Here is a 19,293-nt window from a genome sequence, read left to right as displayed (position 1 = left end):
GAAAAAACAGCCCAAGCTCCTCAAGGCACTCCCAGGCCCTTGAATCACAACACCCCAAAGGTCTTGCCCAGCCTGAATAATAATGAAGGGCTCTTCAAATATCTGAAATACTGATTTTGCTTTCTACTGGGTTTAAGTGCTTTTGATGAAGAAGCAGGAAGATTAACAGATTAGTGTAAGAGGAACATCAGACATCACAGTAGCAAGACATCCCGAGCTCAGACAAGAACTTCCCCCCACAACGGGGACGGGTATCTGTCAGATTCTCCCTGGCAGCGGCTTTGCAGCTGCTCAAGAGCATCAGGGAGTTTGGAGCATGTGAAAACCAGGCCACGTGGGAGCTAAATAGCTCCAGGCTTTCAGGTTGCTCAGGCCTTTAGAGATGTCTCGGAGGAGCTGAATCAGGGCACTCTGCTCTGACAGCTTCGCTACGGAGCAGGATCAGTTCCAAGGGAGAGGTGGTGATTCACTGCCCTCCCAAAATGATGGCTCTAAAGACAGCTTTGATGAAACCTGCTAAGATCGGCGGCTGCCCAGCCATGCCATGTTTAGATAGTAGATCAGGAGGCAGGTATTTTGCAAGTGAAGAGGTGCTCAGAAGGATGTTTACCTCCTGGGGCAGGGGCATCTTTAGGGATCTTTGGGCAGGATCCACAAGGCATGGCTGTGAATGGCAGAATGTATGTAAATGATGAGATAATGTACGAGCTTTCTCCTGCCCTCCTAGCAGGTCACTGCCACAAACCTACTTTCCCACCCACTCTTTCTTGTGAGCATCTGAAGGATGGAGGCAGTAAACAGCTTACACCACGGGAAGACATTGATGCAAAACAACTAGGAGATGTTTTTAAGGGATCTTGGGGAGTTGTTTTCTTTCTGTTCCTTTGTCTGACCTCTTCCTCTTGTGCTCTCAACCACAGGGTTGAGTTGGGAACGCCACTAGGAAAAGAAACCTATACGACTGGTGGGATATGAAAAGCAGGTCCTCAAGGGTGCAAACTGAGACCTCCAGAAAAGTCCAGAAAGTCAGAGAGAAGACAAGGTCAACGGGGGACCTACTGGGGGGAGGCTGAATGGATCTGAGTCGTAGGTGACCCTGGCTCTCAGAGGTGAAACCAAGACTGAGTTTCATCCCAGTTGGACCGACAGATGCTGCAGGTAGCGTCAGAGGTGACAAGAAGAGGGGGACCAAGGTGCCAGTGGTGGCCTGTCCCCCTGCAGCCAGGCTCCTCCTCACCCATGTTGAATCCTTCTGTGCCTCAGCCGAGCAGACTGTGTGCGTCCTAGGGCACTGAAGGAGCAGGGGATTGTGGGAAGAGTTCCTTTTGGAGTAATCTCCATCGACCATCTTGGTTTCTCCCAAGAGCAGATCTTGGGTTGTGTAACTGCAGGTTGGATGGGCCGGCTTGCAGGGCAGTATGTAGGAGCACAGCTCCTCCATGGAGATAGGCTGTGCCCGGGGTTTCATGGGCAGGTGCTCTCACATGACAGGTATGCGTGGGGATGAAGCGCGGAGGGGGAGGAAGGTGCTTTGGGCTTGGCACAGGGCTCAGCTCCAGGGGCAGCGTTCAAAAGAACATGCCAACAAGAGAGAGATTTGGCAGGGGACTGCAGGGGCTGAATGTCCAAGACCCCACAAACCATGAAGGGGAGCTCCTGCTCTTTGCGACCCACCCTGGCACAGCCCCACATGAGTCAGCCTGTGCACAGCTGCACGGCTCTTGCACAAGATTCACGACGGGGGTCCCGGGTGGACACCAGCTCTGGAGACACAAGCGCGCAGCTTCCACCTCTTCGCTGCTGCCCCACGCCCCCCTGGGGCTGCCCTCCCCACCTCGAGCTGGCACAGTTCCCATGGACAGAGCCGCTCTGTGCCCCTTTGCTCCATGCGTCCTTTAGCCCTCGCTTTCCCCCCGCAACACCCCGCCCCATCCTGCCCTACATCAGGCACCCTCTCATTACCCCAGCCTCCTCTCCATCGCATCCCAGAACATCCCAGCTCTGTCCTCACCCGGGAGCACCCCACCCTCCACCCCCTTCAGCTGCATCCCACCCTCCGCACTTCACCCCATCCATGGCCTCCTGGCTGCTCTCTGGGCGGGGGGACCACAGAGCGCCCAGGGACACACCCCATCGCAGCATCAGGTTTTGCCCCAGGATTTGGGTGACTGATTAAGCAGGCTGCAGGGCTGGGCCCCGCTCCAGGCTGGTCTGTGTGCGCAGGGAACAGCACTGCAGCTGAGAGCCCGGCCGAGCGGGCAGAGCAGTGCTGGGAATATCAATCAGCACGGCTTGGACCGGGCGGCTGCCCACACAGCCAGCGCTTTCATCCCACAGAGGATCCACAGCTCGGCTGTCGGAGCCAGCCGGGGACTCAGCCCTGCGCTGCGGAGGGTTCAGCATCCCTCTGTACTGGGGCCAGCAGACAGCCGGTCAGGAGAGCCTGATGGGGAGAGGAAAGCGACAGGGAAGGGGGAGGTCACTGCCTGAGCTGAGCAGGGAGAGAGATCAGGAGAGAGGAATGGAAGGGGGCAGATATAGTTGTGAAAGGAAAGGGGGGGGGGGGAAGGAGAAGCCCCCCAGATTCCAGCTAGGGAAGCCCATGTTCGCCACAGACCAGCACTGGCTCCAAGGGTAGCAGGCAGAGGACAGCCTGGGGGTCTGAGAAGTGAGAGGAAGAGGAGAGCAAGGAGGAATGAGCAGCACCTGGCTCAGCAGGGTGGGAAGAGGGAAACCGGACAGAGCTGCAAGCCACCCAGGCGGCCCGATATGAGGAGCCCCAGGCAGGTAGCACAGGCTGGGCAAGCCTTCAAGGAAGCAAAGGATGAGGTCTCAAGTGATAGTGGGGCAAGGGACTGTCAGGCAGGAGACACCCGATGCTCTCTTCAATGGGCTAGGGACAGTAAGTACTACTGGCTCCTTGCAGACATATTGCTTACAGAAGAGTCGTCACCTGCCCCAGGCTGCATGCTATGTACACCCTACTGTCACCTCCCGCCGCGTACAGGCTGTGTACCCCCCACTGCCACCTCTCCACACAGTACAGCTTGCACATAATCCTGTGCCACCTCTCCCTGTGGTACAGCTGCATACCCACCCCGTGCCTCCTCCCGCTGCATGGCTGCACGTACCCTGCTGCCACCTCCTCCTGGGACAGGGGTTGTACCCCTCCCTGTGCCACCTCCTCCTGGAGGAGAGGGTTGCACCCCCCCGCATCACCTACCCCTGCCGCACAGCCTGTGCACGTGCCTCCGCCACCCCCTGCCACAGAGACCGCGCGCACCTCCCTGCCACTCCTCCGTGGGGTACAGCCTGTGAGCACCCCGCTGTCACCTCCCACAGACGAGCGCAGGCTGAGTACACCCCGCTGTCACCTCCCCCTGCAGCACAGCCTGCGCACACCCACACTGTCTCTGGCTGTACAGGCCAGCCTGTACCTCAGGGTTGCTCGTCTCTTGTGGCTGACGCTCTTCATTTTGAGGTGCCAAATGCCCCATTGTGCTCTCCCAGGCATAGGCACCCCTCCCTGCCATAAACCGAAGTCCCCCAGCACAGACCTGCCTGGAGTCGCTGCACATTCCTGCCTTGCTCGTGGGGCTCTCAGCACCCTCACCAACTCCCCAGAAGCCAGCACAGTATACGACCCCATTCCTCGCCCCCTCTTGTGCTCCCCCAGCCCCCACAAACACCTCATTGATGCACAAGCCACTGTGCATTCATAGTGGTTTTGCAGAGCCCAGCCACTCTTTCCAGCACAGCTAGGGCTCAGCCCCTGCACTGCAGCCCCCGGGACCTCACCGACACGCTCCCTCATTCGGTCTCTGCACGCCAGAGCCAAATCTCAACCAAGCGCAATTGATCCCAGGAGCAGGAGCTGATTTGCAGTGCTTGGGAACTGCTCCCAGCACAGTGTCTTTCTGAAACTGGGGAAAAACAGGGCAGGTCCCCCATGAACCCTCAGCTCCATCTGCAGCTCGTTGCTGGATCCATTTATCAGCTCATTCCACGTGAACGACCTTGAGAAAATCCACTGACCCAGGACAGTAGGAGACTTTCCCAGACATCTGCCAACACCTAAACCTGCAATTTATGGAGACTCTAAGCTAAATTCTGAAGCAAGACAATTTCATTTCTGTCCATTACAGTTACAATATTCCTCTTATCCCCCCCCGCAGAGAGTAATTAATACTGCACCGTGCTTCTGAGCCTGTAGGCAGGTGCAGGCACCTCTGCTGAGCTGGCAGTAGCTCGCTGAAGTTAACACCACTCCAGCCAGCTTCTCAGATGGTGGGGGGCTGTAAGGACCCATGGCAGTCTTGGTTTCTGCAGCCAGGAAAGGATGCAGCATAGCCCCCCCAGTATAAAAAAGCCCCAAAGGATGGAGCCTGGGAGACGGGCAGAAGAAAGAGACGCTCCCCACGCCAGCGTCTGAGAGGTTGCGTTCTCACCCCAGATTCATCAAAGAGCTGCTGAGGACAAGGAAGGAAGGGAAACTTCTCTCAGAAAGTTCCCAAAGGGAAGCAGATAGCAACGCTGAGCCAAGCCCCCAGACTGCCCTGCCCAGCCCTGCAGGGACTAGTTATTTAGGTGGTTGCTGGTGTCTCCTTTCCTCCTCTGCAGCCATCGCATCTCCCCGCAGGTTCCAGCCCTGCCTGCCTAGGAGGCCCAGACACTTCCTGGACGGTTCAAGATAAAACCTTATGCTGTTAGCAAAACAAACTAGGAGGCTGTGAGAGCCAAGGCTGGCACAGGGCTGAAACCACCGAAGCCAGAACCACTGGCTTCCCCGGATGATCTAATCTCTCCCAGCGCCAGAGCTCCTCTTCTCCAGCAGCCTGGTGTGGCCGGTTGGAGCCCCTGGGGAAGAGGTGAAGCTGGTGTGATGGGGCGCAGGGATGTCTGTCCCAGTTTGAAAGAAAAACCAAGAGAAAGAGGAAGGTGTGGCCGGGCAGGGGGTCCCTGCGGTGCGATGCTTGGCTGGAGGGAGGGGGGTGTAGGATGGCCCCACCCAGGGCCTGGGGAAGGGGTGCTGCGCTGCTCCTGCCTGCCAGGAGCTGGAGACAAGAGCCTCAACAAGCCCCACGGCAGCAGCATCGCCCTCAACCTGCCTGCCGGGAGGGGCAGAGCCATCTTTATGGGGAGCGTGGCCGCCTGGCTCCATCGCCCTCCCGCAGCCCCGCCGCCGCCAGCAAGCCTGCCTGGGAGGACCTCTCATCACTGCAAGGTTGCCCATCGCATCCCGGGGTGGGGGGAGCACCTTGCTTCGGGTGCTTCCTATCGGCGCTGCTGACGCACCAAGGCTCCATCTGCAACTGTGTGCGTCCTCATTCCAGCACTGCGGCGGGTGAGGCAGGCATCTTCCAGCCCTTGCCGGCAGGATTTGGGTCATGCTAGCCAGGCACCGCGCGGCAGGGATCTGCTCCTCCGTGTGCTAGCTTTGGGACGTGGGTGGGTCTCAAAAGGACATGGGGATGAACCAGGAGAAGCTATGCAGGGGGATGCTGGCGTGGAAGAAAGGTGGGCTGATCCGTAGCTCAGACTACCTCCACGTCCACACACGTACATGTGTGTGTGTATGTACGTATGTGAACTATGTCCTGGAGGAAGCTGTCTCCTTAGAGGGCCAGGCAGCGACTGGAGATGGGAGATGTCAATCTAGGGAGGGGGGTCAGTATCATGAAGCCTCTGGACTGGCCACGCTGGGCTTGTGGAGACGGCTGGCCCACGTGAGCGTCACTTCTGGGCACTGCGGGGCCTGGGTGCTCTTGTGGCTGAGGACGTGGAAAATATGCCTGGGAAACTGCTGGGAGCAAGAGCATCTTCAGGGGCAGCAGGGAAAATAAGGCACAACCGGTCAAAAATAGAAAACTTTATTGAAGTCAAATCCAACAGGGCAGCTGAGCTCAGCCCCACGGCAGGAGCCCAGCCTGCCGCTCACTGGGGTACAAAGAAGGAAGCAAGGGTCTCCACAGGGCACAGAGGGTACAGCACGGTGGGGGAGTGGGTGGTCCTCACCCACGGGGCCCCAGGAAGAAGGCAAAGCCACAGGCACTCGTCCCCCCTCTCCCTCCCTAGCTAGTTAAGGATAGACCCGACAGGCGCCAAAGCAGAAACGTGGTGCAAGCTAACTGGCCAGACAGCCCGAGGAAAGAGGGTCCTGCAAGCTCCGGGCTCATCCCACGACCTCCTGGGACAGCTCCAAGCTCCAGTGCACACCAGCGAGCAGCCCTTCCCAGTCCACAGCCAAGACCTACCTCCGCCCGGCCCCGCACGCAGCAGAAACCCCCAGCTAGACCAAGAGCAGTGACCCGACGGCAGCACGCAGCAGAGACCCCAGTGCCCCACTCCTCCAGTCCCGAGCACAAGACTCAGACCCAGCCCCGGCACATGGCTGGATCCGTGCCGCCTGGAAGCGCCTTGGCCACCGGGATCTGCTCTCCTCCTGCACAGCGGCTACAGCACGGCTCCCGCAGAGCCGTAGCTCCAGGCCCGATGCTTGCGCTAAGGGAAGCCCGGTTTTCACCGCGCCGGCTATGGCAGAGGGCCCAAGCCTGGGGGAAGCAGAGCCTGAGCCTGGGAAAAAGGCAGAGCTTTGCTCCTCCACCCAGCCCCACCTGCCTGGGCAGCCACAGCGGGTGCAAAACTCCCTTTCGGGCGGCTTTGTGCAGGGATGGTGAAAGGTTCAGCCGCACCAGCAGAGCCAGGCTGGCAACAGCAAGGCTAGCGCCTTCCTCGCTGCTCCCCAGACAGGGGCAGGACTGGAAACTGGCTGCCCAGAGCTGTGGCAGGAGCAGGACCAGTCTCTCCTCCCCATGAGTCAGCCCAAGCGGAGGGATGGATGGGAGGGTAGGCATTGCCCTCCTTGGTGCTCTTAGAGCTGGTCCCCAAAGGGGACCCGAGTGGGTGGGATTCCCTCCCCAGAGCTCCACATGCAGAGGCACAGGCATGCAGCACCCTTCACATCACCATCACCCAGGCAGCGCCACCAGGACCCAGCCCCGGGTGCTCTGACAAGGGCTTCGACAGTTTTTTGCCTCCCTCCCCCCACCATCCCCATCCCCTTCCCGCCCCACGACCAGGTTCCGTGGCTTGGCTCCGGGGTAGTCCTCCGCCAGCCCCCCAGGCCACGCATGCAGGGCTGGGGGCCAGTCCACGCTCACTCCCACACCTCTGTCCAGATGGCTCCCCGGTGCAGCGGGGGGGCCGCTGCCGGCCTCAGGATGAGCTCTCCTACCTGCTTGTTGGTGTATTTCTGGGGGTTGGTGCGGTAGCTGTAGTCCGAGTACTGCTCGGATCCTGTTGAGTTGTTGTCCCCGGTGCCAACAAAGGTGTTGGTGGCTGGCAGGTCCTGCACCACTTGGTGCTTCTTAGAGGCAGAGGGCGACTGAGGCTGCAGCTGGATGGAGGGCAGCGGTGAGTTGGAGCGGTAGTGGCGACCCAGGTCTGGGCTGCCCGGCGGGTAGTTGAGGGGCAGGTGGATTCGGGGGCTGTCACTGACAGAGTCATTCATGAGGTTGAACTTGAGTGATTTCTGCAGCCCTGTCTCTTCCTCATCCTCTGTGGGCTTGGGCGGCTTTGGAGACTTGCTCTTCTTCACCTTGCTCTTGCTCTTACCGCTTTTGCTGGCCTGCTTGGGTGCATACAGGTCCTTGGTCTCCTTTTTGCCTGCCTGGTAGCCGCTTTTGGCCTCCCGCTGCCGGCAGTAGCGCACCAGGACGACCAGCACGATGACCAGGGTGACGGCCACGATGCCGGCGATGACTCCGAAGAGGATGTTGCTTCGCTGCTTGCTGCGCTCATATTCAGGGTCTCCAGCGATGTCTATGTCAAGTGGTGTGTCTAGACTGTGCCCCACCAGCGTGTCCAGCAACGTGCGGTTGGCCAGAGTCTCGTTGACGTAGAAGTGCACCAGTGCCGTGCCGTGCCGCGAGGGTTTGCCCTTGTCGTTGACGCGCACTACCAAGCGGTGCAGGCCATGGTGCTTGCGCAGGATCTCCTTCTCCAGGGTGATGTCTCCACTGTGCGGGGAGATCTGGAAGAGCTCAAAGGGGTTGCCTCCTGTGATGCTGTAGGTCAGCTCCGCGTTGACACCAGAGTCAATGTCCTCTGCCTTAACTTTGCTCACCTGCTGGCCAGGGCTGGTGTGGGGCAGGATGTGTTTGTAGGTGGCATTGGAGGGTGAAGTGATGAAGGGGGCATTATCATTCTCATCCAAAACGTTGATGGTCACCCCCACATAGGCAGACCTGGGAGGATCCCCACCATCTACTGCCTTGAGTCGGAACGTGTACGTGCTCTGCTGCTCCCGGTCAAAAGAGATGCTGGAGAGGATGGTGCCAGTGCCATTCTGGATGACAAAATCCCCATTGTCTTGCTCCACCGACAGCTGGATGCGGGCATTTTCTCCTTTGTCAGCATCGATCACCGTCACCATGCCCACAGGGCTGAGGGGCGGCATGTTCTCCATCACTGAGAAGTTGTAGCCGCTCAGCATGAACTTGGGGTCGTTATCATTCCTGTCCATGACGTTGATGGCCACAGATGCTGTGCCCTTGAGGCTGGGGCTGCCCTTGTCTGCCGCTACCACCAAGAACTCGTAGCGCTCCCGCTGCTCTCGGTCCAGCACCGCCTTCACCCGGATCTCCCCAGAGTCGGGGTCAATGGTGAAGGAGCCCTTGGAGGAGGGGTCCGTCACCAGGGAGTAAACCAGCTTGGCGTTGGAGCCGCTGTCAGCATCGCTGGCACTCACCTCCATCACCAGGTCATCGGGCTCGTTGTTCTCGGGGAAGGCCACCTCGGTGAAGCTCTGGCTGAAGACGGGTGCATTGTCATTCACGTCCAACACCTGCACCTTCAAAGAGTTGGTGCTGGAGAGGGGCGGGTTCCCTGAGTCCACCGCCACAATCTCAATCGTGTAATCCTTCACCGACTCGTAGTCCAGCGGCGTGGTGGTCTGCAGGAAGTATTTCTTCTTGCTGTCGCTCCCTGTTTCACTAGCCTGCCGCAGCTGGAATGGGACGTCACCAGCGACCACGCAGGTCACCACGGCGTTTTCACCCTCATCTCGGTCGGACACCTGCACCAGAGCCACTGCTGTCTCTACTGGCACGTCCTCCGAGATGTTCGCCATGCCATCCTGGTGAGTCACGAGCCCAATGCCCCGTATCTCTATGGAGGGCGCGTTGTCGTTCATGTCCTTGATGGTGACCACCACCTGGGTGCGGGCGCTCTTGGGGTTGGCCCCCTTGTCCTTGGCCATGACAGAGAACTTGAGGATGTTGACGTCCTCGCGGTCGATGGGCCCCTGCACGGTGATGAGCCCCGTGGCGCGGTCCAGGCGCAGCAGCCGGCGCACCATGTCCGAGGCTTGGTGGAAGGAGTAGTCGATTTCGGCGTTGGCGCCCTGGTCCGAGTCATTGGCTTTCACCTGCGGGATGGAGGAAGAAACGGTGAGCAGGAGGGCAAGGCAGCACAAGCCCCTCCACAAACTGCCACGTTGCCCGCCATGGCCTCCTTTGGGGATGGCTGGTGGGGAAAAACCAGGATTTCCTCTTATGGAGCCAAGGACTATGGGGCAAAGAGCCTGGGACCGGCAGAGCGGCTGGGAGTGGCCCTCCGGCACAGAGGTTTTTTCTTGCTCTTCCAGCTAAACCGGCTGGGCCGGTCGGCCGCGCTCCCCTCCCGGCCAGCTCCGGCACGCAGGGAATCCTCCGGGAACCCTCGTAGCCTCGACCCAGGCAGCAGTGTGGAGGGATGGCTCTGGCTGTACCTGCTCCGCAAAACCCTCCCTGAATAGGGGCTCGAGGCGAGGATGAGGAGGGAGGCAAGGATGTGCAGAGCCGCAGCAACTCGGCATTCAGGGATGCAGCCAAGGGGGGACTGGGGCTGCCTAAGCTCTGCACGGCACCAGCCCTCCCTGCCTGCCCGTCAGGAGCTCTGCATTCGCATAAACCTGCCTCTACGCCTATTATTTGCTTTCTAAAGAAGATGAGGTTTGTCTAACATTTGCCTCCCTAATCGGCTCTCCGAGCAGCCTCTTCTCTGCACCATTTGCTGCTCCGCCGTTATCTTGCTCAGCAGATTTGGATGGAGAACGAAAGTTGTTAAATGTAAATTCCACCTTTTACCTCCACTCACAAGAAAGGCGGAAGTCATTTTCCCCCTGAAAGATAAAAGCTGAGCAATGGCAGCAGTGGCATCTCAGCCCGTTCTCCTCCCGGCCGTGCAGCTCCCTTATCTGCTTCCAACTTCCATTCTCTTAACAGTGAAAAATGAATTCTTAAAAAATTCACATTAGAATTAGCAGGCAGATGAGAGCTGGCTGCGCTCTGCTTATTAAGATGGCAGCTGCAGATAAACATATGTCGGCTACTATCATCTCAATGCCCCCTCCAAGCCAAATCCACCCAGATCCGCCCCCTCGGGCTCCCTGGGCCAGTTTGCACTGCTGCCTGAGATGGGGCAGAGCCCCTGGCCCCTGCAGACAGCAAGGCACCCCCGGAGTCATGGGCAGCCCCCCTAGATGGGCAGCAGGGATGCTGCCTGCGCCCCATCTCCTGTGCGAGCCTGAGTTTCCATGGAGCGGCCAAGGGAATGCAACTTATGAAAGAGTCTATGTCTTGTCTGCGGCCAGCATTGAGACCGGTCTGGCATGAAGCCAGACTCCCCGTGAACCTCGGGTCCCAGCCCTCCCCGTAACCCAGAGCCTTGCTCCCACATACCCACCAGCCCTGCTGCTGCCCCTCCGTCGTGTCCTGCAGCCCCCACTTTGGCTGCACCTTCCCGTGCATCCTTTCAAACCTTGTTTTAGCAGATGTGACATCCCAGGGACCTGACTGCCTGCTGGCTCCGGGTGACACTGTGGGCTCCTACGGCTTGCGACCCTTCTAGGCTCCCTCCTCCCTTGAGGAACCATGGCAGCAAGCGGCCGTATAAATGCTCCCCGGGTTGTCCCTGCTGCAGCCAGACGGGAGGGGAGCTGGAGACGAGAAGAAAGCTCCCGCACTCACCTGGAGGACAGAGTGCCCCACAGGGCTGTTTTCGGAGAGCTCTGCCTCGTACAGGGCCTTCTCGAACTTGGGCGCGTTGTCGTTCATGTCCAGGATGGTGATGCGAAGCAGGGCGCTGCTCGCCCGTGGCGGGTTGCCTCCGTCCTGCACCTTGATGGTCAGATCGTAGGAGTCCCACTGCTCCCGGTCCAGGTTCCCCATGACGATCAGCTGAGGCTGCTTCTCATCCTGATCCTCCGCGACCTGCAGTCCAAAGAGCTCCTGCGCCTCCGGTCCAGCCGTCAGCTCATAGGAGGCAACGCCGTTGGGGCCTGAGTCCCGGTCCATGGCCAGGGGGATGGGGAAGAGCGCCCCGATGTTGGTGTTTTCGGGGATGGAGAGGGTGAGAACGGGCGAGGCAAAGTTGGGGGTGTTGTCATTGATATCGAGCACCTCTATCTGTCCCTCCAGTAGGCGTGGGCTGCTGTTCAGGATCAGGTCAGTGATGGACACTTCAAACTCCAGGAAGCAGGGCTTCCCGGGCAGGAGGTGCTGGCAGTCACGCAAGCTCTCCCGGTCAATGGAGGTCTCTGTGGTGTAGATGTCCCCAGTCTTGCCATCTACACGTAGGTACGGGGCCCCCACTTCCAGCTTGTAGAGGTGCCCCACGTCCGGGAAGCCGTAGTCAGAGGCCAGGCTCCCTATGAGGGTGTTAGGGGGTTGTTCCTCCTGCACTTTGTAGACCACACGCGTCCCACAGACCAGGGCAGGGAGCTGGAAGAGGAGCCACAGGCCCAGGCAGGATGCCAGCGGTTTCATCCTGCGCTGCAGGGGAGCTGGAAGGAGACACAGACACGGGAGGTTAGGCAGCCCCAGGCCCCTGGGACCGCTCCGTCCCAGCCCACATTCCATGGTGTATCTTTTTGGGTACACCCCCTATGCCATGCAGGACTGCACATGGTCCCAAAGCAGCCCCCCAAAGGGAAGGGGCTTCAGGGGCTCGCCTGGCAGAGCTGGCCCAGCCGTGGTCTCCTGGCAGCCTCCGCAAGCAAGTGCCCAGGAGGACCGGTCCCGACTTGCAAGGTTCCTGCAACGCCCTGCTCGAGTGAGCAACCCAGTCATTGAAACCTCAGCCCCGGCTTCCTGTCACTTGCAGGAAGCCACTCCTGCCACTGTCCACCCTCTTCGTCACCACGCAAACTGTAATTAGACCCAACGAGGCACACTAACAGGGTGGACTGCACGCAGCCTGCTGCCAGCAACCCGATGGGAGCCGGCCAGGCTCAGAGACAGCTTCTCACCACAGAAACACAGGAGCATTGTGTGCCACGCACTGCAGGGGCACTGCCTGCCACGCACGGCGGGGACACAGGCATTGCACGCGTCTGCCAGCTCTGCAGAAACAGGAGCACCAAAACGGGGGCAGGGGCTCTGCCTGCTCTGCAGGGATGCAGGGCTGCCACCCGCTCAGCACTGCAGGGACACGGGGCAATGCAGGGATGCAGAGCTGCCACCCAGCCAGCACTGCAGGGACACTGCCCGGATAGAGAGCTACCTCCCGTTCATCATTGCAGGGATTCAGGGCACTGCCTGCACTGCAGGAATACCACCCATCCATCGCTGCAGGGACACAGGGCACTGCCACGGCAGGGACAGAGCAGCACTGCCCTCCCTGCACTGCCAACACAGCAGCACTGCCAGCCTCGCACTGCGAGATACGAAGGCACCACCCATCCGGCACTGCAGGGATGCAGGAGCCCCATGCATCATCCACCCCGCACTGCACGCGGGGCACTGCCACCCCTCTGCACCCCTCACAGAAAGAGGGACACTGCCCACCCCTGTATTAGAAGGACACAGCCTCACTGCCCACCCTGCGCTGCAGCGCAGACATACCCCACAGGGCAGACCGCATGCCTTCCTGCGGAGCAGCGGCACTGCACAGCCCCAGCACACTGCAATGGTAGGCACAGCATCTCCCCTCTGCTGCACAGTCACTAGGCAACCCCACACCCTGCGCCAGCAAATACTGTTCCCTTCGCTCACTGCAGACACACTGTTCCTTCCCATTCCCTCCCACTCCAGGCTGGGACACTGCACGCACGCACTGGGTGCCCGCCCTGTCCCCCAGGGACAGCCCCGCGCTGCTCACCCAGTGCCAATGTCCACCCCACCCGCCACAGAAGCAGTGACAGAAGTTCTGCCCCCCTGCATTGCAGAGACACACACTGCACACGCTGCACCGCAGGCACCCAGCCACTGGAAGCCTCCTCCCAGTATGCACACACTGCAGAGGCAGTGCCAGGCGCACCGCCAGCCCCACAGAGACTGTCCCCTTCTGCGCCAAGCCACATGCCCTGCCATCAAGCCTCTGCCTAGTGCTGTGCCTGGCCACCAGCTTTCCCGTCCCCTGCTTTCCATTCTGGGAACACACCTTGCTCCAGGGTCCAGGCGCACCCACGCAGCTTCTGCTGAGCCGTGAGTGTGAAGGGGTGCAGACCAGCTCACTGGCACCCAGAAAGCCCAGTGGTTGGATGCCCTAAAATCAACAGCCACAAGCATCTGCCATGGCCCCACAGCAGCAACCCTCTCTTGCCACTCCCATTGCTCGCTCTCCCCATACTCTGCACCCAGCCTGTGGGATGGGTGAGCGCTCCTCCACCATCTCCCCGCCATGGTGCCACATAGCAAGTACCTAATTCCTGGTTACCCCGGCATCGTAGAGATCCTCAACAAGTGGAGCATCCTGCACTGTCCACCCTGGTACTTCCCGCATGCCAGCAGCTCCCAGTCCCTCCACCCCTCCGCTTCCCGACGGACAAGCGTCTCATTGGAAGAGAGGAGCTCTCCCTCCGCAGGTGAAAATACATCTCTGTTTCTGGAGACGAAACTATGGTCCTGAAGCCTAGGTTGACTCTGCTCCCTTGTCCTGCAAGCATCCTTCATGCAAAGAAGAGGTATTTCCACCTTGCTGAGGGCATGCATAACTGTCCAGACCGGTGCTGTGTGCGGATACCTCTGAGATGTATGTCCCCGGGAGGAAGGGAAGAGGCAAACAAGCCTTCTTCCATCCCTGCGCAGGGCTGAGGATGGAGGAGGTAAGACGCTGAGCAGAAACACAAGGCATCACTGCGTCAATACAGACAAAACCCAGCAATGCATGTACGTACACACACGTGTGTCTGCACTGAGCGTGCATGTATCTGTGTGTGCACTGAGCATTTGGGTGCATGTGCACCTGCCCAGAGCACGACTGTGTGTCTGTAGGAAAAAGCGTACATGTGCACACATGTGAGTAAGCAGGGTGTGCAGGCATGCCACACATGTGCACGCACTGTGAGGAGCACACCCGTGCCTGCTCCGGGAGAGCCTGTGCACCAGACACCAGTTTGCATTCCTGCACAGAGTGCACGTGTGTGTGCACCCAGCAACGCGTGTGCCTGCGTGGGGGGAGCATGTGCGCATGCCCCTGTCGCCACCGGGTGTGCATTTGTGTGATGTCACCCCATGCAGGGGTACTTGCATCATGTGCGTGTGCATGCCCTGGCTGGGTCACGCGCATGTCTGCCCGCAGCATGCGTGTGCACTCGCACAGACCCCCCCGACACGTCCACCTGCCTTCATGGGGCATCCGAACTTGCACTGAGCTTCATCCCCCCATTGCCCTGCGGTCCCTTTGGAAGTGGCTGTGCGGTGAGGATGGGGAGAAGGGGAAGACGGGCAGCCCTGGAAACTGGGAAGGTGCTCCCGGAGGATGCCCCAGCCGGGAGAGGCACCCGCACCCACCACCGGGCTGTTTGCACAAGCCTGTTTGCGCTAGGCTGGGCCGCGACTGCCGATGACGTAGTGCCGTCCTGACTAAGCCTTGATGTGAGGTGGAAGATCGCAGGTAAAGGTGAAAGTCCCAACGCAGGGCGATGCCTCACATGGCCCTGACTGAGCCAGGAGGGAGGGCCCTGGGAGCTGCAAACGCCAGGAGCTCTGTGCCAGCCTGGAGGAGGAAGGGAGTCACCCAAGGGTGCCCAGCACCCGTGCTTTCTGCTCCGAAAAAGGGGCTGGAGCCTGAAGCCAAGCCCTGTTCCCACAGGTGAAGGAAACCTCCAAAGCAGGCAGGCTGGAGGAAGAGAGGGGCTGGGAACCCGAGTGGGACCATCGCCCCGCAAGGGACTGCCGGCGGGCGTGAGGGGCCCCGGGTTCACCGGGGTAAGGAATCCTGCTTGGCGCCTAGGGGTGCGAATGACACAGCGCAGACGTGAGAGCCCAGAGCTGGGCGTGAGGAGGAGGAGGAGGAGGAGGAGGAGGAAGAGGAGGAGGAGGAGGAGGAGGCGGAAGCCTCCACCACCAGGGAAATGCACGTCTGTGCAGGAGACAGAGGCTTCCCAGGGGCCAGTCCAAGGCATCGGGCTATTTTCCCATGGGATCTAAGGACCATCCCACACTTTCTTCTCCAGTGCCAGGCACCTTTTTCCGACCTGCTGGCAGAGCACAGAGCACTTAAAAATAAAAACCCCTCCCAAAACAACTATTCCTCCGCACACACAATTCTCCCTACGGGAGAGAGACTGAACCACATGAGAGAGGCGTTAGTCACGCTGCTTAATGCATGACTGGGAAGCTCTCGGAGGACAGTGGCATGCAAAATCCTTCAGAATTCAGCCATCCCCCCCCCAAAAAAAAAACAAGCCCTAATGAGAGAGAGGTTATAAAGCGCCGAGAATTTAAGCAACTGCTTGAACAAGCCTGTCCTCCCTGTGATTCCCACAGCCCCTTGGCCCCGTTCCACGGAAGGCAGCACCGCTCCGGGAACGGGCACCAAAGTCCACCCTCTTATTGCTCCCAACGGCTGATTGCGTGGCTCGGAGCCATGCCTACAAGTCTATCCAAACCCTGCACTGAGCACACAAGTACTAATCCCCCCACCCACCCCCCAAGCTCTGCTCTGACGCTCGGAGCTGGAGCAACATCCGAGCAAGCAGCAAATGCTAATCACGGCTCCACCGGCTCCACTCCGCGCGAGGGGCTGAGATCAAGGACCGTATTGTCCAAAAAACGGACGCTGATGTTCAGTCCCGCACCGAAGGCACGGATGGGCTGAATCCTGGGGGTTTTGTGGCACGTCCCACGGTTTCCTCTGGTTCCGGCTGCTACTGCGGTTGCTCGGCGTTTATACAGGCTGGGCCCAAGCACCCCGAGCCGGAGCACCCCGCGACGAGGAACCCCACTCGCTTGTGAACAGTTTTACCCCAAAATCATCTCTTAGGAGCTGCACAGTGATGAAAAGAGGGCGAAGCCCGGGGCCCTCCCTCCTCCTGCCTCCTTCTCCACATCCTTTCCAACTCCAGCAGCCAGCGAGGCAGAGACCTGTCAGAGCCTCCCCAGGGCGGCAGCCCCCATCCTCCCAGCCGGGGGTCCCCCACAGCCCCTCCGGGACCCTGCGGGCTCCTGTCCCCCCCTGCCACCATCCCGCTCGCCATCCCGGCCTGGAGGGGAGTCCTGGGGGAAGGCAAAAATGTCGCGGGCCTGAAACACCCCGGCAGGGCCGCAGGGAGCCGGCGGCAGCGAGAGCGGCTCTTCTCCAGGACCGCAGCCCGGAGGGGCTGGGGAGGCCTTGGGGAGGGGGGATAGGGGACCCTCTACCTCGCAGGATGCCGGGGAAAGCCGCGGCTCCCGGCCCCCAGCCCCCCTCACCGGCTGGGAGAGAGAATGGAAGTCGGGCTCCGCTCGCCGGCCGCTGCGGCCGAGGCTCCCCGGCCCCCGGCGGGGCTGCCCGGGCTGAGGCTCCCTGGCCCCCGGCAGCGCCGGCTCCGGGCGCAGAGCGCCCCGCTCCGCCGCTCCCCGGCGAGCCCCGGGGGATGAACGGGGCACCTCCCGCCAGCCCCGCACGCACACACTGCACACACACGCACACACGCAGACACCTGCGGAAAACACTCGGGAGCCGCTCTCCCGGCACCGGCTTCACACTCAGCCTCGCGTACAGGCACGCCCCGCTGACACGCTCACCCGCACCGTAACACACACCAACACACTCCCCGCACACGCACGCAGCCCGCTCCTCGACACGCACACCACTCCCGTAACCCACACCCCAGTGGCACACGGAGAGAGACAGAGACAGAGACACGCAGAGACACCCCGCCACGGACACAGGCGTACGCACCTGCAGACCCCTTCACCCCGCTCCTCTCGCACACACACACGCACACGCACAGCCCCGCTCCCAGCACCCAGCGCTCGCCCCGGCTCCCAGCTCACCCGCAACTTCTCTCGCTCCCACGCACCAGCGCACCCCGAGCCGCGCTCACACCCCGGGCGCACACACCCAGGGCTGGATGAGGGACACACACCCAGAGCCACCCCCGACGGGGAAAAAAACACGCGCTCACCCCGACACAGCCGCACACCCACCCCACGCCGCCCACCCTGCCCGCGCCGGGGCCGGCCCCGCTCCGCGCCGGGGCCGGCCCCGCTCCGCGCCGCACAACAAGTGGCAGCGCCGGGCGCGACCGGTAACCGGGAGCCGCCCGCGGAATCCCGAGCCCCGGGGCCGCCGCCCGCGCACCCCGGCGCCGAGAGGCGCGGAGGGGAGCGGAGGGGCGCGGAGAGGAGCGGAGGGGCGCGGAGGGGTGCGGGATGCTCGCCAGCGCCGCTCCGGCCGCCGCCCGGCCCCGCGCTCCCGCACAGCGGCGGGCTCTCGCCCGGGGCATCCCGCACCACCCCGCACCGTTCCGCAGCCCTCCGCGGCCGCGGGCGGAGGCTCCCGACCCTGCCGCAGCTCTTACTTGGATGCGGACGGCGCTGCGCTCCGTGCCGGCCCCTTGCGCGCTGATCCAGCGGCGTCTGCATCGCCTCCTCCCCGCCGGGACCGGGCTCCCCCCACCCCCCCGGCTCCTCTCGATCGTTATCCACGGATGAAAAACAAATTTAAAAAAAAAAAAAAAAAAGAAAAAAGAAAAAAGGGGAGGGGAGGGGCAAAAAAAAAAAAATCTCCCGTGGGAACCGCCCCCCTCCCCCGGGCCGGGGCTGCGGCTCCTCCGGCGGAGCGGCGGCGGCAGGGCTGGCGGCAGCCCCGATGGGCAGCTCCGTCCGTGCCCGCCTCCGTCCCTCGGTGTGTGTGAGGATGTGCAAGGGAAGCGCAGCGCAGGCACGGCCCCTTCCCCCCCCACCCTCCCGCTGCCTCCGCCTCTCGCCGCCACCACGGGGAGGTGGAGCTCCGGCTCCTTATCAGATCCCGAGCCCAGCCGGGCCGGGACCAGCGGGCATCGGCTGCCGGGCAGAGCCGCCCGCCCGGCTCCGGGCTGCGGGCACCGCGCCAAGCCCCGTGGCGGTGGAGAAGGGGGGGTCCCCGCAGCCCCCCGCAACCTCCTCACCCGGCTCAAGTGTGGGACGGGTCTCCCCTTTTGCTCCCCTCCCGGTGCTCTTATTTCTTCATTCATTCATTTATTTTTACGCCCGGCGCTTCACATCCCCGCAGCCCCCTGCATCGGGAGAGGGAGCCCGGCCGGCAGTGCACCCCGCTGTGCTAAGGGGAGGGCCCCTCCGTGGGAGCGAGCCCACTGGGGGACTGTGCCCACCCCTCCTCGGATCCCCCCAGCCAAGGAGGGCTCCTGGCAGGCTGCAAGCAATGGCTCCTGCAGCCCTGCCCAGATGAGGTAGTGGGGCCTGAAAAAGCAACTGTCCCCTCCCGTCACACCTCGGTGAATCATGCGTTTATTGCAGGGTGTCGGGACTCGGGAGCAGAGAGCACCTGCGAGCTCCCAAAAGCACCTGCAAGTTCCTGGCTGCCCTTGCGATGCCTTCGCAAGCTGTGCCACCTCAGCTGGGTCCTCGCCTGCCTGCTGGCCCCCGTGGGACCTCAGACGGGCAAGTGCAAGTCCCAGGGGGCCTGGGGACAGCGTGCTCCAGGGGTGCCCCTTCCCTCGATGCTTCCACTGGCCTCTGTGTTCCTGCGAGGAGAGCCAGTGCTCCCTGCCAGCGGGCTGGATCTGCAGCCTGGCCCTGCCAAAGGCCTCAGCGCTCTCAGATGGAGATGCTGGGGTGGCCTTTCAGCACCCTGCAAGGACCAGGCACCCCACGGGGCTGCAGGGCCCCTCACCAAGCAGCACCCGCCTTCTCGGCCGGTTGCAGTGCAGATTTCTCGCCAGGATGCTGGAAAGTCTTTTCTGCTTCGCCGCAGCGTAAGGATGGGAGCATCGCTTCCCGCTGAGCTACGCCAACCTGTTGCGCAGCTCCCTTCGCTGCACACATGCTCAGCTCGGCTGCGATGACTGCACCATCTAGAGGCTGCGCTGGCCTGCTCGGAGGA

The 19,293-nt window shown here is 61.4% G+C and overlaps 1 protein-coding gene across 2 annotated transcripts in view; it reads right to left on the bottom strand.

Annotated features, from left to right (window-relative positions):
• The window catches only part of PCDH1 (protocadherin 1), a 57,751-nt gene extending 39,494 nt beyond the window's left edge, over positions 1 to 18,257 (bottom strand). For both annotated transcript variants that reach the window (XM_075164008.1, XM_075164007.1), the window contains exons 1-3: positions 17,771 to 18,257; positions 11,010 to 11,824; positions 7,235 to 9,427 (exon numbers count right to left, since the gene is read on the bottom strand). In XM_075164008.1, the coding sequence (XP_075020109.1) occupies positions 7,235 to 9,427; positions 11,010 to 11,824; positions 17,771 to 17,834 (3,072 nt within the window). In that variant the 5' untranslated portion in view covers positions 17,835 to 18,257. The remainder of the gene's footprint in view (positions 1 to 7,234; positions 9,428 to 11,009; positions 11,825 to 17,770) is intronic.
• Between the last annotated feature and the right edge of the window lie 1,036 nt (positions 18,258 to 19,293).

Source organism: Calonectris borealis, chromosome 15, assembly GCF_964195595.1.
Source record: "Calonectris borealis chromosome 15, bCalBor7.hap1.2, whole genome shotgun sequence".
NCBI lineage: Eukaryota > Metazoa > Chordata > Aves > Procellariiformes > Procellariidae > Calonectris > Calonectris borealis.
The sequence above is the reverse complement of the archived record's forward strand: the minus strand, read 5'-3'. Positions and strand labels throughout refer to the sequence as shown.